The sequence below is a fragment of the Chionomys nivalis genome, chromosome 1 (assembly GCF_950005125.1).
Source record: "Chionomys nivalis chromosome 1, mChiNiv1.1, whole genome shotgun sequence".
Lineage (NCBI taxonomy): Eukaryota > Metazoa > Chordata > Mammalia > Rodentia > Cricetidae > Chionomys > Chionomys nivalis.
Window position 1 is genome coordinate 149,744,963 of NC_080086.1, and position 20,760 is coordinate 149,765,722.

A 20,760-nucleotide genomic window follows, 5' to 3' on the forward strand; every position below is an offset into this window, starting at 1 on the left:
ACACGTAAACAAATTTAAACAAAAAAGGAAACCAAAAAACAAAACTAACCAAGGCTACCTTCTTCATTCTGCCTTTAAAACATCCCCTTGGCCCAGCCTCCTAGAATCCAGTTGACTAGGAGATGCATTTCCCGCTGTGGGGCAGAGTTCTGCCGCTTAGAGATGAATGCAATCATCTTCAGTAAATCTCCTTCTGCTGTGCAGGGTTAAAAAAGAAAATGGCAGAACAAAACGCATAATATGCTATCATTTATACCAAATTATTATAATGACAGTAAACGCCTAAGTGCCTGGCTATCTCTGAAGCACCCTGGAATGACTTGCCCTCCAGGCAGAGAGACAGGCGGACTGGGTTCCAGAAGGGAAAAACGTTTTATGTATATGCCCTGTTGTGCTTTGCCTGGATGACCGCATTTGTGGGTGCATATCCACATGTGTACATGCATGTTGTGTGTGAGTACTCATGTTTGTGTGTACATGTGAGTAGGTAAGAGGTCAGCCTTGGCTGTTGCCTCTCTTGCCTCCCCCCCCCCGGCTTTTGAGATGGGGTCACTTACTGGCCAGGAGCTTTCATTAGGCTAGGCTGACTGGTCGGCAAGCCCTAAGATGTCCTGTCTCCACCTCCCCACACAGACACTACACCACATATAGACGTTTTACATGGCTTTTGAGGACTGAACTAGGCTCACCCGTGTGTAAAGCAAGAACTCTACTGGCTGAGCCTTTGCTCCAGTCTGCAGGTCTCATTTTTTACCAGATACTTTTTACCCTTCTCAAATATTCTAACCTCACCGTGTACTGCCTATTTAAGCACGCAGCTGTCCAGACAACCCCCAAAACATCAGTGTGGGGCTGAACTTCATCTTCTCTGAACAGATGCAACCATCACTTGCAAAGCAGGCAGGCATGGCGAAACTCTACCTACTTCAGCCTTTCAGAATCCTCTGCGCATCGCCGGCTACAGTCTCACACAGCTGCAGCACAAGGGAACACCAGGAAAATCACAGGCTTTTGTCAGAGCCTTCTGGGGGCAAAGCTAAGGGTGATCGCCCACGTGGAGCTGGAGAGCTCAAAGCCCTGCTGTCCAGCTCCTGTGACCAGAGGACTGTCTGGAACTTCCTCTTCTGTCCACACTACCAGCCCCACAGCCTGCCAAGTTCTTCCTTCCCCGTCTCAAAGGCGTGCTGCCCTTGGCTTCCTTTCCTTCGCTCTGTAGCAAAGCCCATGTCCAGTGCCTGGGCCCAGCTCCATGGTGAGCATCTGCTCAGAATTCCTGCGGCCCTGGGTTTGACCTGCAGCACCCAGGTCAAACTCCATTCCACCATCAACCTCCATTCCAGAAGGGGTTGGACCAGCCATCCACCCATTCCCACCAGAGTCCCTTCTGGGGGGCTCCTCCTTCACTGTGGAAGGCAAGGCTTTGTTCCAATCAAAGAAGAACCGACTGCCATAGGTAGGAGTGGGCAGAGCCGCATCCGTTCTGAAATAGCAGCAAGGCTCCGGTGGGGCCTGTTGCCCCGAGAGGCTCTGTGGGTCCAAGGAGCACAAGAGCATGTGCTGCGGCCTTCCCGCCATCAGCAGACAGCTCAACACACCCAACCACGGCTGTCACTGGCACTTTCTTATTTGGGGTGTGCTGCTAACACATACCCAGGCTGATTAGATAGACAGTGTCCAGTGTCTGATTAAATGACATTCCTCAGTCCTTTCAACTTTGTCAAGCGCCTGTCAACTCTCCTGTTGGCTCTGAAAGTCTCCATCTACAGTCCTGTGCCCTTTCCGCTTGACTAAGGGCACTGGGGGCACTCTCCATACGTGGGTGTCCTTTCCCCCCAGTGCACAGTTGTCTTGATAAAGGTCTCCAGCCCCTTGGGGGTGGGTCTCTGGGAGAAAGACCTGCAGTACATCTGCTTAGTGGGGTGCTGGGGTTCTTCAAGGGAGACCCAGCTGCCTTTGGACTTGAGGGTTCTGACCGGAAACGGATTGAATAGGTAAACTCTTCTTCCCGCCCCGTACATGTGTGCTGATGTGTTCACGCATACACGTGCCTATGGAGGCCAGAGGTCACCCTTGGGTTGTGTTCCTCAGGAGCTGTCTGTCCACCTTGTTTTTCCAGACAGCATCTCTCATTGGTCCGGAGCTTGCTGTTTTGGTTAGAGTGGTCTGGCCAGCAAGCCCTAGGGATTCTCCTGTTCCTGCTTTCCCACAAGGGTAGACCATCGTGCATTGTTTTAAAGTTGGGGCTGAGGATCAAACTTAGGTTCTTATGCTTGCACAGTAAGTACTTTAAGTGGCTGAACTCTGTTTTTATGACCTGAGTTACATCTGCTCGCCTGAACTCAAACTCTGACGCTAACACAGATCATGCACAAACTTAGATGGCGCCTGTTTATTTCACTTCTTGAAACCACAGGATGAACTTCTCAGCACTGTGTGGATTGTCCAAGGACTGCTCTGATGGCTGCTTTGACTTTGCTGTCCTTTCCAGCTCTCATGGGGCCAGATGCCCAGGAACCTGCAGGCTGGGAAGCCTGGGTGAGCCCTTGGTGATTTGGGTTGGTCCTCATCCAAATGGTGCCTGTGAGTTCCACAGCTTCCCTCCTGGGAATTCTCCTAGGTTTCTCTTCTCGAAGGACCTCCTCCATGATGACCCTGCATAAGCCTGAGTGTATGCCTGGCTCTTTGATTCACACTTAGGTGCTGGGGTCTCAGAAAGGCCTTCTTGAAGGGCAGTGTGACAGAGGGCGGTATGGGACTGTGAGGCAGTGCAGCTGGGTGTCTCCCTTTCACACCACACTGTGGGGGTGTTATAGGTCCTAGGGTCTCACCATATCACTCCATATGTGCCCCAAAACTTCCACTGGGCTGTCTGAGGTTAGGTACTCACTCCCAGTGGATGCCTCTGGGCTGTGGTGGCTCTAGCTGGAAAGGAGTGCAGCACCTCTGGCCTAGGTCCAGCAGGGGGCGCTGAGTGGGTCTGTAGTGTGACTTGGGTGTCTACCAGGGACTGCTACTTTCATTGCAAGGATGTGAGAAGGGTGCTTGGTGCCCGGTCCCAGGCTGGGAGGGAGGGGACAAATGCTGCTTCACTTGTCTCTGCTAGAGAAACGTTGATGTTTCCAGCAGGTATGACAAAAAACAGGACACATGGGACACAGCTCAGACATTCCATGACACATAACTAAATGTGTAAAAGGGGCCTCCAAATGGTGGAATATTACAGGCTTTCAAGGGCATCTGGAAGGTGCTACAACATGGGGGAACCCGCCTGAGCATGGGAAGGAACCCACCATAGCATAAGGAGACCTGACACAGGGTACGGACGTGGCACAGCTCACAAGAACCCAAGGGCGTTGAACAAAAAGGATGGAGAGTAAAACATCACCGCTCTATCTCATTCTGCAAGGTCCCCAGAATGAGATGCCTAGAGACAGTAGACTGGGGGATGCCCGGGACTGGAGGGAGTCCCTGTGTGATGGATGCAGCTTGGAGGATGAATTCTGAGAGTGGAGAGTGGATGGGGTGTGTCACCATGATGCAAATGTGCTTAGTATTGTCAAGTCACACGCTTTCAGGAGATGAAAATGGTTGCTTAGTTTTGTTTGTTGGTTACAAAAAAGAAGTGAGGGAAGGAAGAAGAGGGAGAGAGAGAGAGAGAGAGAGAGAGAGAGAGAGAGAGAGAGAGGAAGAGATGGGGATAGGAGGAGGAGAGACAAGGAGAAAAGGAGGGTGTTTCCCTAAGGGATCCTGGCAGTGGGGTTTTCCAGAAAGGCCCAAACTCAAGCCCCCAAGTACCCCAGCTGTCCCTGGCGTATGGCAGGGGCCACTTTTACCACCCAAGCCATGCACAATTCCAAGCATAGCTCTCATGCTCTGTAGCTCTGTAGACCAGGCTGGCCTCGAACTCACAGAGATCCACCTGCTTCTGCCTCCCGAGTGCTGGGATTAAAGGCATGCACCACCACCTCCTGGCTTCATCTTTCATCACCTTAAAAGCACGCCCCAAGAACGAGGAAGGCTACAATGCAGCCACTGTGTGCAGACAGGTGTTCAGGGGACACAGGTCAGTTTCACTAGGACGTTCTCCTTCAGGAGGTGCCATCAACCTCACTCTCAGATACCGTGCAGAAGGACAGCACAATTCAGACCCAGCACGGACAGGCCCCACTTCCTTCCTACGCAGCCCCTTTCCGGAATGATTTTGAAGCATTTTCAAATGTCCCTGAACATCTATGATTTGGGTAGTGCAATCAAATCCACCGAGAGTCGCTGCACGTGCTGTCACAGGGAGGGGCTGTCCTAGGGTGGCAAGTTCTGTCTTCTCACCTCGGAGGATAAACCAGCCTCTCTCTCCAGTAGGACAGGAAGCCTTTCAGATAGCTGAAGGCTCACCCAGGCTCACTCTGGGGAGTAGCTGTGTCCAGTCCTCCCAAACCTTTCAGTATTTCGTATGCCAGGAGTAGGAGCTCTCATGATGTCCTGTGAATTACACTCCTGCCCTCAAAAACATATTTACATTCCACAGACAAGCTAAGATGGAAAAACGGAACAAGCCAGGCATGGGGGTGCCCACTTGCAACTCAGGAGACGATGTGAGGTCAAGGTAAGCCTGGGCTACACAAGAATAATCTATCTAGATAACGAAACAATGCCCCCCCCCCACACACACACAACTGAAAACAGAAAAGGCTGCAGACAGCCCCTACCTAGGATACACTGGACTTTACTATGCTCTATTCAAAACAGAAAGAGGACGGCTGAGGCCTGGTGCGTGGGGAAGGGCCAATCCACAGCAGCTCCGAGGACACTACAGGTGTGTCCCCTCCCTTCTGGTCTTTCTATCTTGGGTAGAGACCCCAGCAGCTGCACCACTGCCCTCTCCAAGTTGATCCGGGTTCTAGTAACTGGATGGGGTGAGTCCTTCCCCTCTCTCTCATTTTCCTTCATTTTTCTATATTAGGGATGAGGTGATCTATTTTTAGCATTTGGCTGGTTAAGTCAGGGGTTGCTATAGTGACGGCGAGTGGTTACAAACCCAGAGCTGCTCAGATTCCCAGTCGCAGAGAAATCCCAACACAGAGTCTTGACAGGAATGCAACCTTGGGGAACGGAGCGGAGTGGTCCTGCCCATGGGGGTCCCCGCCTACCGTCTACATGCCATGGGGAGACTGAACCTGAGTCTTGCTAGTAGGAAGTGAATCTAGACGGGGGACTGAGAGAAGAACCAGAGAGCTGACTGGGAATGGATGCCAAATCTCAATCACAGGTGAGGAGACACGCCTACATTTGCACAGACTTTAGACAATAGGCAGAGGGGGCTGGCGTGCACCGCTGGGAAGATTGTCATGCGGGGACCCGAGCAGGGCCAGCCAGTGAGGCAAATGGCATGTACTGAGACACCGCATTGTTTTGTTGGTTTGTTGAATCAGGGTTTCCTATAACCCAGGCTAGCCTAAACTCTCTACATAGCCAGGGATAACCGTGAACTCCTGATCTTCTTCCTTCCACCTCTCAAGGGCTGGGATTACAGGAAAGAGTGATCCAATCATACAGTGGTGGGAATGGAATCCGAGGCTTTGCGCATGCTTCTTATCTACTTACTGACTAGGCCGCTTTGCTCATGCTTCTTATCTACCTATTGACTAGGCCTCCTTGCCCACCTTCTAAGGCTACCTCTGAGTGCACCTACCACCAGGGAGCCCAGACCAAGCCCGGTAGATGCCCGGATGATCAGGATGCCTGTGAAAATGAGCCTGAAGACGGCTTGTGTCCACCCACAACAGATGGGTGCGGAGTCTGTGTTCTATGCGAACTGTGACCTGATGGCGGGGGAGCCAAGCTCCAGGAGCCACAGTTGCACTCACAAAGCCAGGAAATCAGAGTCTAGCTTTAGAGGCAGTATTTTAAAATGTGGGTTTTAGGATGACTCGGGTGTGGTCAGGCCGGTGATGAGGAGACAGTTACAGGCCCCAAGAGGAGGGGGCGTGGCATGGCCATGGAAGGGAGGGGCACAAAGAGGAGAATCGGGCCTGGTCAGGAAGCAGAGGAGAAAGGAGAGCACAGACAGAGCCTTGACTCTTGTTTCCAAGAAGAAAGGTAAGGCAGGATGAGCAGACAGACTGGCTTCTGTGGATGTCTCTCTCAGTGGGCCTCAGGATTGTCTGTCTGTCTGTCTGTCCCAGCCCCCAGTGACTAGGGCCCCATGGAGTAGCTGTGCAGAGCCATGGCTCCAATTGGTTACTGTGTATATAATGGGCAGACTCTGGGCAACCTTTGGTAAGAACTGGGTAACCTCTGGAGGGGAGTAGGGTCCCTCAGGGAGGCCCGTATATAAGACCATCAAAAAGACTGGGAACTGGCTCTCTCCCCAGCATCACAAACAATAAACAAAAGACCCCAAATGACCCCCAATAGAAGATGCTACACCCATTGTTCTCCTGTTGTCTTCACTTTTAATTCCCAAGTCTTTTCAGCCCCATGGCACAGGGAGGCTCCTTCCTGAGAAAGGCAGTGGGAAGGGAGTTGATCCTGCCTCCAGGTAGGGAGAGACACTAGAGCAGCAATTCTCAACCTGTAGGTCGCGACCCCTTTGGGGGTCGACAGATCAAATCTGAGGGGTCACCTAAGGCCATCAAAAAACACAGATATTTACATTGGGATTCATAACTAGCACAATTACAGTTATGAAGTAGCAACAAAAATAATTTTATGATTGGGAATCACCACAATATGAAGAGCTATATTAAAGGGTCACAGCATTAGGAAGGTTGAGAAAAACTTCCCTAGAGGGAGGGATCTGGGGTCCCCAAGGTTCTTTGGGGCCTCACACACAGCTTAGCTGTGGCTTGCTTCTCTGGGTGTTCCTCAGCCAGGATGAAGCTGAGCTCTCTCTAAATGTCACCATCTGTCCCAGACTAAAAAATTAAGGTCAGGGCTGTCTCCTGCTGGTAGAATGCTCAGGTCTCCTCCACCAAACTCTCAGCCACAGAGCAGACTGTCTGAGTGTGTGGGATGAGGTTGCAGGGTCATTCTCTCCCATCTGGCCTTAGGACTTCTCTCTCCACTGATCAAGTCGACATTCTAAATGGGCTCCCACTCCTGGGAAGCCAGACATTTTCCTATACGTTTACGCTGTTTTGTCTGTCTGTCTGTCCATCTGTCCATCTATCTGTGGTGGTTTGAATAAAAGTGGCCCCCATAGGTTCATATTTTCAAATACTTAGGGAGTGGTACTACTCAGAAGGATCAGGAGGTGTGGCCTTGTTGAAGGACATATATTACTATGGTTGGCCTTTGAGGTTTCAGAAGCCCAAGCCAGGCCCCGTGGCTCTCTCATCCTGTTGCCTGTGGGTTCAGATGTAGAACTCTTAGCTACTTCTCCGGCACCACGTCCACCTATGTGCTGCCTTGTTTTCTGCCATAATAATGGATTAAAACTCTGAAATTGTAAACAAGCCCCAATTAAATGATTATTTTATAAGTGTTGCCTAGGTCAAAGTGTTCTGTTCACACAACAGAACTCTGACTAAGACATCCACCCACCCATCCATCCATCTGCCCACACAGCCCTCATTTGTGGTGGTTTGAATGAGAATGGCCCCCATTGGCTCATTTTGAGGTTTCAAAAGCCCACACCATTCCCAGTTAGTATGCTTCTCCCTCTCTCCTCTCCCCTTCCCCTTCTCTGCATGGTGCTTGTGGATCAGATGTAAGTTCTAAGCTGGTGCTCTAGTGCCATGCTTGCCCGCCGCCATGCTCCCTGCCACGATGGGCATGGACTCCCTCTCTGAAACTCTAAACAGGCCCCCAATTAAACACTTTATTTTATATTTATTTTATAAATTGCCTTGACCATGGTGTCTCTTGACAGCAATAGAAAAATGACATAGACAAATCCATCATCTGTCTATCTCTATCCAGCCTCTGTCTGTCCATCCGTCTATCTATCTATCTATCTATCTATCTATCTATCTATCTATCTTCTATCTATCTATCTTCTATCTATCTACCTACCCATTATCTATCATCTATCTATCATCTGTCTATCTATTATCTATCATCTATCTATCTATTATCTATCTACCTATTATCTATTTATTATCTATCTATTATCTATCATCTATTTATCTATCTATTATCCATCTATCTATCATCTATTATCTATCTATCTATCATCTGTCTATCTATCTATCTATCTATTTATCTATCTATCTATCTATCATCTATCTGTCTATCATCTATCAATCATCTATCTATCTATCTATCTATCATCTATCTGTCTATCATCTATCTATCTATATATATATATCTATCTATCATCTATCTATTATCTATCTATCGTCTATCTATCTATCATCTGTCTATCTATCTATCTATCTATCTATCTATCTATCTATCTATCTATCTGTCTGTTATCTATCCATCATCTATCTATATATCTATCATCTATCTATCTATTATCTATCTATCTATCTATCTATCTATCATCTATCTATCTATCATCTATCTATCTATCATCTATCTATCTATTATCTATCTATCATCTATCTATCTATCTATCATCTATCTATCTATCTATCTATCATCTATCTATCTATCATCTATCTATCTATTATCTATCTATCATCTATCTATCATCTATCTATCTATCTATCTATCTATCAATCATCTATCAATCATCTATCTATCTATCATCTATCTATTATCTATCTATCATCTATCTATCTATCTATCTATCAATCTATCTATCTATAATCTATCTATCTATTATCTATCTATCTATTATCTATCTATCTATCTATCTATCTATCTATCTATCTATCATCTATCATCTATCTATCTATCATCTATCATCTATCTATCTATCTATCTATCTATCTATCTATCATCTATCTATCTATCTATCTATCTATCTATCTATCAATCTATCTATCTATAATCTATCTATCTATTATCTATCTATCTATCATCTATCTATCTATCATCTATCTATTATCTATCATCTATCTATCTATCTATCTATCTATCTATCTATAATCTATCTATCTATTATCTATCTATCTATCTATCTATCTATCTATCTATCTATCTACTTACCTGCCCACTATATCTATTTATCAGTACATTTCACTACTGAGCAGGTTAGTTGTTGTTACTTTTGTCAACCTAACATCATTTGGGAAGATGAGCTTCAACTGAGAGAAATGTCTCCATCATATTGGTCTGTGGACAAATCTGTAGGGCAGTTTCTTGATTAGTGATCAAAGTGGAAGGGCCCAGCCTACCATAGGTGGTGCCACCCCTGGGCAGGTGGTCCTGAGTTGTACAAGAAAGGCTGAGAAAGCTATGATGAATAAGGCAATAGGCGACACCCCTCCCTGGCCTCTTCTTCAGTCCCTGCCTCAAGGCTCCTGCTTTGAGTTCCCTTAGTAAGGAACTGTGATCAGGACATGTAGGTCAAATAAAACCTTTCCTACCTGAAGCTGCTTTTGGTCACAGTGCACAAGCAATAGATAACACAATAATAGAAACCAAAGTAGTCTGTCTATCTATCTATCATCTATCTATCTATCTATCTATCTATCTATCTATCTCCTACCATTCATTAACCTATAAATCTATCATCTACTTATTGGTATATACAATAAAATATTGGGCAACAAAATACATATGGGAAAGCATCTACTTGTTTGTTTTATTTTAAGGATTCTGAGAGTCTCTCAAAGGCCCATGGTGAACCTCTCCATCACTGAAATTCTTCTGCAGGCCTCTCTCATGGTACAAGCAGAAAGAAGAGCACTTTACTCAGCCCATGGGAGTGGCAACTCTGAATTCCACAGTCAAGGGGTGTAGCGTGGGCTGTTTCTGGCTTGACTCCCAGCAAATTTAAGGTTCCAGGGAAGAAGTGTGGATTAATGTTCTCTAACGAGCCTGTCTCTGTGTAAGACTTTCTAGATGATTTACCATTTGCTAAGTTGGGGCATCACAGCCTTTTGGAGAGATGGGATGTGGGCCAAGAGAAAAAGGTTCATTGCCTGTGGTGGCAAACACCTGTGATCTGGGCCCATCTGAGACAGGAGGATGGATAATGAGACCCTATTTAAACACCTGTGATCTGAGCCCATCTGGGACAGGAGGATGGATAATGAGATCCTATTTAAAAGCAAACAATGAAAAGGCCCAGGCTGTATTGAGTGGTCTTTGGCACCCAATGGCAGCCATGTATTATCAGCCTTTGCCTCTGACCTGGATTTCTGTGACTGTTGGATAAGACCCTCAAATGTATGCTAGGCTGTTGGGCCTCTCACCCGTCCCGACCTCAAGGCTGGGAATGAGCGGGCACTGCTTCTCACAAAGTATTTCCACCCAGCTGAAGACTGCATCAAAATCCGGGAGGAGAAATTCTTCACCTCTCTGTAGCCCACTTCCTGGCTAGTCTCCACCTTTTGGGACTGTGTAAGCCTCAGCCATTTCTCTGTAGGAGGACCATGATCTTTGGGACCCACCTCATTCTGAGTAGCCTATGTCCGTGTTCCAAGCCATGATGTCTGGTGCTTGGGCTTAGAATGAACTGCTTTCTTATTTCACAATTGTTATTTTCTTTTTCACATTGACAGAAAGAACAGGTGTGATATGTGTTATTTCCAGGAACGCTCTGGGAAGGCTGACTTCTGCTAAGCCTTGTTAGTGTTTGCTTTAACTTGGGAAATCAGCTGTCGTTGGTTTGTGTTATCTCTTCCTGTTCATGGTTGGGCCTCTCAAGCACCTTAGGTCCCAATTCACCATAGCTTCCTTGTGAGTTTATTTGAGGTCCCTCACTGGCTTCCTGCTACAGCAGGACTCCAAGACCTGGGCCCTGAACCTGAGCCCATCTATTCACTACTTATCTTCATGGCTTCAGTCCCCATTTCTCCTGGGAAGCCGCCTCTACACCCAGCCACAGAAGACTAAAATCCTTGGGGAGGCGATGCTCCCAGGGGACTAGGACTACACACAGCCCTTGCATAAGAAGTTTAGGGGAAAGCAGTAGGGCCCACTGAGGCTTGGGGCCAAGGATACAGGGTGGTGTAAGAAACCACCCGGGGTTCAGAGAATGCTCAGTGTTGATTTGTTCTTTAGAGTGTTCAGAATCCACATGTTTTTCCTTCTCGGTTCCTGGAGCACAGATCACAACAGAAGGATGGATTCTGCTTGCTCTCTGCAGGAGCTGAGCTCTTGTGTTTTCCAAGGCCTGGAAGCTGGATGATCACATCACCTTGGATGCCATGGCTCTTTGTTGGCCAGGTTTAAAGATCGTGGTGGCAGGACCAGGGACTGATTGTGGCCCAAGACAGGTGTTAACCCAAGTGCAGGGTCATGGAACCCTGGAAGGCGTCTCCTGAACTCATGCTCTTTTCTAACTCCCTTTCCCTACCCCGTTCTTCTATTCCTTCTTGGTTCAGTAGGCTTGTTCTGGTTTCTAGTACCTTCTAGTATCTTCTGACACTGCAATGTTTCTGGGCCCAGCACCATTTGCCCACTACTGAAAGTTTGCTCAGAGCCTGGATCTCCAGAAGAGCTGCGCTCCAAACTCCAAAGTCACACTGCTCCTGGAAGCCCCCAAGCCACCCAGCATGCTCCTCACTGACAGCCCTGTGTTCTCTCAGGTCTCCCGACAGGACAGTTTCTAATGGGCTTCTGTGGGTCAGTTTTATCTTCCTAACCTGCACAGTGCTCTGACTTTGGACACCTGGGAGGGGACCAGGAGAGGGAAAGGCCAACTGGCCCTCCTAGTCTCTTTCACCCTCCCTCCAGCCATCACTGCCCGGAGGTGCTGGGACTGAACTGCCCAAGGGAAGGTGCCTCCGCCACTCCGCTACTTGTCATTGTCTGATTCAGCTTCTTGGAGAGAACCAGACTGGAAGCAGGCCCATTACATGTCTAGGCTACATGTGGACTGGTTCTGCAAGGGGAACGGCCCACAGATGGCAGCCTTCCTGATCCAGGCTAGAGTGAGGTGGGCGGGAGGTGGGCCTGGCCCCCGTGGGTTCCTGAACTAGAGATGAGCATTCTCAGTGGCCGGTGGCTGGCTCTTGGTCCCAGACACTGCTCCACTGACCACTGAAATGTTACTGTCCTCCTAGGAAGGCGCTTGTCCTAACCAGTAAGTTCACTGTGTCTCTAGTCTTCTGTGTGGTACAGAAAGGGTGGACACCAGGTCTGGGCAGAGGCCAGGCTTGCAGGGCCATGTGGAAGAAGGCCCGGCTGAAGCTCAGCTCAACCCTCCCCTCATTCCAGTTTCAGCCACAATTCCTGCCCTTAGCACCTCAGCCATCTTCTCCAGACACTCAGAGGCTTCACCTCACACAAGCACAAACCAGAGTCCTGCTCACGGCTGTAAGATGGCGTTTAAGGGCTCAATTCAGCATCCTTCTGTCCTGGAGGAAGGTTTGGATCACAGGCTGGCTCCCCTCTGTGCCCACGCCCTGTGAGCCTACCTACACGCATTTTAGACCTCACCACCACGTTATCCGACAACAAAAACCCATTCATCTGCCAAAACAAGTCATTTGCAAAGGACAATGGTTGGACTGAGTGGTTCCAGTTCTCTGTGTGGTGAGGGAGGTCAAAGGCCAAGAATGGATATCTTCCTTTTCATTCCCCATCTTAGCGTTTGAGACGTGATCTCGCCACTGAACCTGGAGCTCCTGGGATTTGGCTAGACTGAACGCCTAGGACCCGCCTGTCCCCTGCCCCAAGCCTACTCTGGCGCTGGAGAAACAGTTATGCACCACACTTCACATTGTCGCGGGCACTGGGGATCTGAACACAAGCCCTCCTGCTTACACTGCAAGTGTTTTATCCGCTGAGTGACCATCCCATTCCCACCTCCCCCAAGATCCCACTGGTGTGAGTTCAGAGTCATCAAATTCCAAAGAGACAGTGAGCAAAATGAGGGTGGCCGGGGACTGGGGCATGGAAGGGGTTTAACAGGTACAGAATTCTGGGGAATGATGAGAAGCTCTGGGGTGGACAGAGTAGCCGTTGCAGAGCAATGTGACATTGCGGTCGCAATCCTTAATGTGACTGAGTCACACACTGCCATGTGGCAGAGACAGCAAATGCTGTGCTGTGCATATTTTGCTACCATTAAACAAAGAGCCTCACTGTGCGTCTACCCTCACGGGACTGTACGTCCCATACAGGATTGACGTTTGCTTGCTGCTGCGTCCTCAGAGCTAGGGAGCAGCAGAAAGTGGAGCCAGTGGAACTGTCAGGATACGGGAGATGGCTGGGCCTGGGAATGGGTGCCACTATATCCGCCTGTGCATGACTGAAAAGTCCTACCATGAAAAATTAAAGACTGTGTTGGGGTGTTTACAGCAAATTCATTCAAGACACTCAGGGCCAGCAGGTGTGTGTGGTGGGGGGTATGGACAACAGAGACAGAATGAGGACCATGATGGGACAGAATGTCACCGAGGAAAGGACAGAGCAGACAGACAGACCTTGCTTCTCAGCCTTGACCTCTGAGGCAGAGCTTTTCATGTTCTCCTAGGGCCACGTACACTCTAGGTCTGTGCTACATTGGCGGGACCAGACAGCTGTGCCAGTAAGGCTTGGCGGTGTAGGGGGAGGCAGCTGACAGGGTAGAAGAACGAGGCTTCTCCCAAAGTCACGGTGTGATCCTGCTGAGCTGGGCTCAGTGGAAGAGCCGCAGGTGGTCACAGGTCAGGGTCTCATGCCAACCAGGTTTTATGTAACTCTGCCCACCTGCAGGGGGTGGAAAGGAGGCTGTGTAGCACTGTTTCCCTCCTAAGCTCCTTATACATCATCACTGTTATCTCCACCTGCTCTCTGTTGACCCAGTCTGGATCTCTCTCTACTGAAGAGACGAGAGGAAGGTGTGCATGGAAACTTTGCCTGGCCCGCAGAGCACAAAACACCATGTACGAGGTTTGCCTTAGTGCAGCTGCAGTCACAGTCCACGTTCAGTTGGGCTCAGTCCCCTGTGACCCAGGCGGTCAGTTGTCCAGCGACAGCCTCCTGCTTCCTGGTGAAAGGTCCACAGCTCATTGTCAATGGCTCCAGGACAGGGCAGACCTGAGCCCGCTGCTAATCCTCTCCATCTGTTCTGGAAAGGCACGAGGCTCCCAGGACAGCTGTGTGGAGGCGAGTGCAACTGTGCAAGTGTGCATGGGTGCATGGGTGCATGGGTGCACGGGTGAGTGTGGAGGAAGCCTGTGAACCTATGAATCTGTATACGTGTGTATGTGCATGTGCATGTGCGCGAGACAAAGGCATGGACCCTTGACAGGAGGCCAGCAGGGAAGACCCTGGATGAAAGGCGGTGTGCGTCTGTCCTGTCCCCACAGGGAGCAGTTCCACGTGTTGGGATTAATAGTCTCTGTGGAATATGGCTGTGCTGGATGGTTTTATGACAACTTGTCACAAGCTATAAAGTCATTAGAGAGGAGGGAGCCTCAATTAAGGAAACGCCTTCGTAAGACCAGGCTGCATGCAAGCAAGTAGGACGTTTTCTTAGTGATTGATGGCGGAGGGCCCAGCACACCGAGGGTGGTACCATCATCTCTGGGCTGGTAGTTCTGGGTTCTCTAAGAACCACCATGGAAAGCAAGCCAGTGAGCAGCATCCCTCTATAGCCTCTGCATCAGCTCCTGCCTCCAGGTTCCTGCCCTGGCTTCCTTCAATGATGGACACGCAATGTGGAAGTGTAAGCCCCACAAACCGTTTCGTCGCAGTAATAGAAGCCCTAAGACAACTGCCCAGCAGCAGAGGAGAGTCAAAGGGCAGAAGAGGCAGGTGCTGACCACCTAAGGCTTTCTCTGGGGACCCAGAGAATAAGTCACAGGCAGGCACCTCAAACTCCCATAGAAGAAAAGGCTTGTGTGAAATTCCCCTTAGTGCAAAGAATATAAAATCTTCCACCAAAGTGGCACTTGCTAGACAGATAGAGTGACCCCACAAGGGGCATTGTTAGGTTATCATTTTTAAGTAAAGAAGGGGCATAGCTGGAGAGCACAGTTTGAGCTGTGGGGGACATGTTTCCTCAGATCCCAGGAAATCCTGGGTGGAGACCTGGATGGTCTCACAGAGTGGGCTGGGTTAGCCAAGCAGAGCTGGAAGGAAGCTTCCTCCACAGATCATGGCCTTTTCCTTTCATTCAGGGGGTCCAGGCCTGATGTTATGGAGGAGCTGCCTGGCTTGTAGCTCAGTGTGGCGTTAACTAGAGGGAAAGCCTTCGAGTCCAGAGCCCTGGCACCTGACAGCTGCCTGTGCCCCAAGCTCCAGAGGAAGGTTCTGAGAGCCCCCATGTCCCTGACCCCGAGGGCGAGCCAGCCTTTGCAGGCGAGCTCTTATGATACTGGTGGAGAAGAAAATATTATTTCTGATCCCCGTAGCTTAGGAGATGGGATGGCAGCCAGATCTCACACACCAGGGCTGAAACCACTGTCTGGCACACACCAGGCGTTTAATAACAGGTCTGCATGCCTATCCCCATTAGCAAAACTAGACTTTTCGTTCAATAGCAGGGTCAGATTTAATTCTATAGTAAATGGGCATTTATTTCTTTGTTATCTAAAAGGAAGTCTTGTTTTTAGACGAATCACTGACTCTTTGGTTCTGACGGCCCTTCTTCCTTCCCACACTGCTAAGACAGGCACCCCACTCCTCCGTAAATTCACCCTGACACTCAATGGGATTCTACTGTTTGGTTCATTTTGCAGGTTTTTTTTTTCCCCTTTCATGAGACCAAAAACTCCTTGACTCCAGGAATCCCCATCTCTGTGCTCGCCCTCCTCAGACCACCGAGGTTCTCTGGAGTACTGCTGTGGCAAGAGCTACAGGCAGACAGAACATCCTATCTTCTTTTCAGATTGTACCTTATATAGTATATACACCTTATATTTACTGCCCAGATGTCCTGTCAAAGTCACCATACTATCATACCTGTGAAAAATTTTTACCAGTTGAAATGTCACATTCTATTTTTTTTTTTTTGAGACAGGGTCTCATGCAGCTCAAATTGTCCTTGAACTTAATTTGTGACCAAGGATGACCTTGAACTTCTGATCCTCCTGCCTCCAGTTCCCAAGTGCTGAGATTACAGGTGTGTGTCACCCTGCCCAGTTTTACTCAGTGCTGGGGAGAAACCCAGGGCTTCACACACACCCTAGGCAAGTACTCAAATGAGTCACACCTCCAGCCCCAGTCTCAGATCTTTAAAACATGACATCTCCCATCCAAGGTCGAGTGGCCAGATATCATCCAGGTCCCCAGGAAGTAAAGACACTTGGGCTCCACCTGTAGAGCTCCTATGAACAGAACGCAAGAGCTTCCCCTTCCGCAGGTCCAGGAGATGAAGCATAGACGTGTGGCCAGCTTTCCCAGCCAGGCTGATCACAACCCCCTGAACCTCAGGCAGCAGGTCCCAGAAGCAGTTTTTCCCCAAGGGACACAAAACCGGGAGGGGTTTTTCCTCCCAGGTAACCCTCAGCCCACCAGATCTCTTGCCAGAGACCAAGGGGATGGAGTCCCTTCCTCTTAATGAATGAGTTCCTCCCCTCACCCCACATTCCATTTGGAACAACACAAGCTGTCAGTTTCCACTCATCCCGTCTTCTTTAAGCCACTGTTTTTTCCTGAACCAGTAACAATCCCAATTGTTCCCTGAACCCCATGGGGTCAGGTAGGCTGGAGAAAGAAAACCACTTCAGGAAGTGTAGTGACGCTGGCAGGGCAGTTACTAGGAGCAGCAAGGCCACCAGTTAGGGCAGTAGTCATCCACTTACCTGAACCACTGCCTCAGGGCTATGCCAGAGCAAGAAGTAACAGCTTGCAATACTCAGACACACGTACATGCACACACACACACACACACACACACACACACACACCATGGGATCATCAGAGAAACAGAAAGGACAGGGTCCTACCAAAAAGGCCATGGGGTTCCGACTGGCGCCTCTGGGTGTTTCGGTTTTGGTCCTTGGGTTTCTTGTTGCCCCTCAGACTTCCAAAGCGCTTCATGAGTCACTGTGGCCACAGAAGCGGAGACAGGTGAACATATCAGAACTTGAAGAACCAGCATGAGCCACAGCTGGGGACCAGGGGTTCAGCAGAAGGGGAGCAGCATCAGCTGGCAGGTGCAGGATCCCTGGGAGCCACAGCTTACCCTGCTATGAGAGGCAGTCAAGCTCAGCCACAGCCCGTGGGTCTGACTGCCCTCACTACGATCTCTCAGATTAGCATGAGATGAGGGTCATGCTCCAGGACCAGCCCAACAGCCACAGGGAATCTCTCAGCAGCCTCACTCAGGTCCCTGAGACTTCTGAGCAAAGGCAGTCCTGACTGGCCGCACCTCTCCTCTCCCGGTAGCCGGAGTGTCGTCTCGCCTGTCCTTAAGTAGGCAAGAAGTCACTGGAGGTAGGAACAGAACCTTGCAGGGGATCTGTTTATGTAGTTAAGGTCACCGGCTCACTGACGAGCTCCGGGTTATTTATTCTCTTTAAACTTAAAGCAGGAGGGCAGCCCAAGTAGGCAGAGCCAGCACTAGCCTGCTAGTCATGTGCGGAGCTGCGTGATGTCTCTTTAAGAAGACTGTAAAAGGAAACCACCCTGTACAGACAATTCTTGGCACCAATTGGCCAGAGCACATTCCCATTATGACATGACATCACACAACTATTTTGATGCATGTGCTTCGGGGCTCAGAGAGCTAGAAGGCTCCAGAGGCTGCCCGAGGAGAAGCCCGGAGAGCACCAGGGCTACACTGCCGAATCTCTTCTAGGGAACACAGCAAGATCATCTCTGAGGCAGGAGGGCTGCCCTAGGATCCAGCAGGTCTCAGGCCAGCATGGAGCCCAACTTGCTAAGAATTGTAAGGCAGAACTCAGATTTTGGAGGGGACCTCATTCATCTCCTGGTATTGTAGATGGGGAAATGAGGTTCAACCAAGCTCCTGTGGCCAATGACAGAGGCAAGACTGGAATGCTGATCTCATTCACCATAAGCCCAATGTCCGACCTGACAAAGCATGAAAGCTCTAGTTCATACATGTGTTGTAAGTAAATAAGAGGGTAAAAAAGAGAGAGAGAAACAAACTTGCTTTTCTGATAGCTTTTACTAAAGAAACTTACTTGCTCTGTTACTAAGTAGCACTGTGACCTTGAGCAAGCCTCTTCCTATCTCTGGGACCCAGTGGCCACCTTTGTTAGTCGGGATGAGACCAGGTCATGGCAGGATTTCAAGTTCTAACGGTCTGGGGTAGAGAGATGGCTGGGTGATTAAGAGCATGTACTTTGTACTGCTCTTTCAGAGAATCTGAGTTCAGTTCCTGGCACCCATGACATGCAGATCACAGCCACCTGTTACTCCAGCACCAGGGGAAACAGATGCCAGCCCTCCTTCCTCTTTTTTTGATTTTTTTTTAATTTTCGCTTCTATTAGCACCAGCATTCACATGCACAAACCCATTCTCACAAACACACACATTAAAATGTTAAGAAACCAAGTTCCAATAATCTAAACTAACGGTACTGCTGAGGAAGGCTGTAGGACCTCTGTGGTCTGGCGTCCAGCTAGTGGAACGAAGTCACTAGGGGTGAGCCTATTCTGGTTCTGACCCTCTTTGACAGTTGCTGGCTCACGCCATGTTAATAAACTGGGCCCAACATCCCTCTGCCATGCTTTTCCCAGCACGATGAACTGAAATCCCTTTGAAACTTGGGACCAAAATAAAGACATCCTCCCTTTAGTAGCCTTGGACAGGTGTTAGTCACAGCCAAGAGAAAAGCGGCAGCAGGAGGGGACTCCAGGTTGTCAGCTCCTGCCCTAGACCTGCCGTCCCCAGGGTCTCGCCTTGGCTACTGTGCAGAGCAGACAGGGGAACACACATTTGCTATCTCATGCCTGTGGGGCCCGCAAGCTGTGGAATGGCTGCCTATGATCTTGGATCAGACCCTGCCTCATTCTGTATTTCTGTTTGCTCTCCTTACAGCCCCAGCCTGTCTCTGTCGTGGTGGCCCCTTCGTCCTCTCTCTGATGGCGGATGGGGAAGCTTTGTCTCGGCTTCTCTTCTGTCATCTCTACTGAGTTCCTCGTGACGGTGGGAACTTGAGAGCTGTACTGGATGCTGTGAAGTTGGGGAACCAGCCCTGGCCCAGCTGCTAGGGTTGTCCCCACTTCCCCATGTGAGCCCCTTGTTCCAGTCATGATCAGCTGGACTCCGTTCTCGGGGCACACTTTAGGTTTCTAGGCTGCAGATGCCAGTGGCTCAGTACTGTGGCCACCAGAAGCCAGCCCTTCAATCTGGCCAGGCCTCCAGTACAGTAGTAGGGTATCCATGTAGTCAAAATACAGTGGCCCAAATTTACTGTGATGAAACTCTGCAGAAGATGAAGTTTGTAGATTTTAGAGTTTCACGTTTAGGTTTTTAAGAATTTAAATAAACCCTGCTTAAAACAAAAATTAAACTTTTCTCAATTTAAAACTATAGTGATCCAGGCATATTGGCACACACCTTTAACTGTAGCACTAAGGAAGCCGAGACAAAACCATCAAGAATTCCTGACCAGCCTGGGCTACACAGTAAGACCTATCCCCAGACAAAATGAAAAAAAGAAATGAACAACAACCTAATAAAGTAAATAAGAAGTGGAGTGCAAAGATCTGGAAGGACCACTGAGCACACATAAGGAGGAAACATACATGAATATACACACAGAGCATACATAAGGAGGAAACATACATGAATATACACACTGAGCATACATAAGGAGGAAACATACATGAATATACACACTGAGCACACATAAGGAGGAAACATACATGAATATACACACTGAGCACACATAAGGAGGAAACATACATGAATATACACACTGAGCACACATATAAGAGGAAACATACATGAATATACACACTGAGCACACATACAGAGGAAACATACATGAATATACACACTGAGCACACATACAGAGGAAACATACATGAATATACACACTGAGCACACATACAGAGGAAACATACATGAATATACACACTGAGCATACATAAGGAGGAAACATACATGAATATACACACTGAGCACACATAAGGAGGAAACATACATGAATATACACACTGAGCACACATACAGAGGAAACATACATGAATATACACACTGAGCATACATACATGTTTTAATAAAAGAGTATGTGAAAGATGCTGTAATGTTCTTTTTTAATGTGAGTACATGCACGCACAAGTAGGTGTGTGTGTTGCATGCACATGCATGGGGGCTAGAGGCTGATGTGGGCTGCCTTCCTCAATTGTTTGCCTCATTTTTTTTTTGAGGCAGGGTCTGTCCCTGGACCTGGATCCTGGCAATTTGCTAGACTGAGTGGCTGGCAATGACCCCAGGGATTCTCCTGTCCTAACTCCTCAGTATGGGGATATTGAACATGGGGCTTGGTCCAGCTTTTAATGTGGGTTCTGGGCATCCAGACTGAGGTCCTTATGCCTCTGGAACAACACTTCCCTGGCTGAGCCATCTCCCCAGGTAACGATATGAGCATTCTGACACTAGAAAATAAGACTATGTGGAAAGAGGTATCTCAAAGTTACCGACTAAGAGCAGAAGAGTTTCCATTTCTAAGGGAAATAAAGAGCAAAGGGAGGCAGGCACAGTGACATTCACTCAGCAGGTGGTGATTAAACCTCTGGGGAATGTTCTAGGCAGCTGCTGATTGAGGGGATTTGGGTGCTGTAGACCACTCA

General features: G+C 48.7%; 1 protein-coding gene across 6 annotated transcripts in view; it reads right to left on the reverse strand.

The window, feature by feature from the left end:
- Prkag2 (protein kinase AMP-activated non-catalytic subunit gamma 2) overlaps positions 1–20,760 on the reverse strand; it is a 272,029-nt gene that overhangs the window by 145,193 nt on the left and 106,076 nt on the right. The window contains exon 1 of one of the 6 annotated variants that reach the window (XM_057783042.1): positions 16,938–17,044. The exons of the other annotated variants lie outside the window; for them this stretch is intronic. Coding sequence (XP_057639025.1) covers positions 16,938–17,031 — 94 coding nt within the window. The 5' untranslated portion in view covers positions 17,032–17,044. Of the gene's footprint in view, positions 1–16,937; positions 17,045–20,760 lie in introns of those variants that run through there. 6 annotated transcript variants of the gene reach the window in all.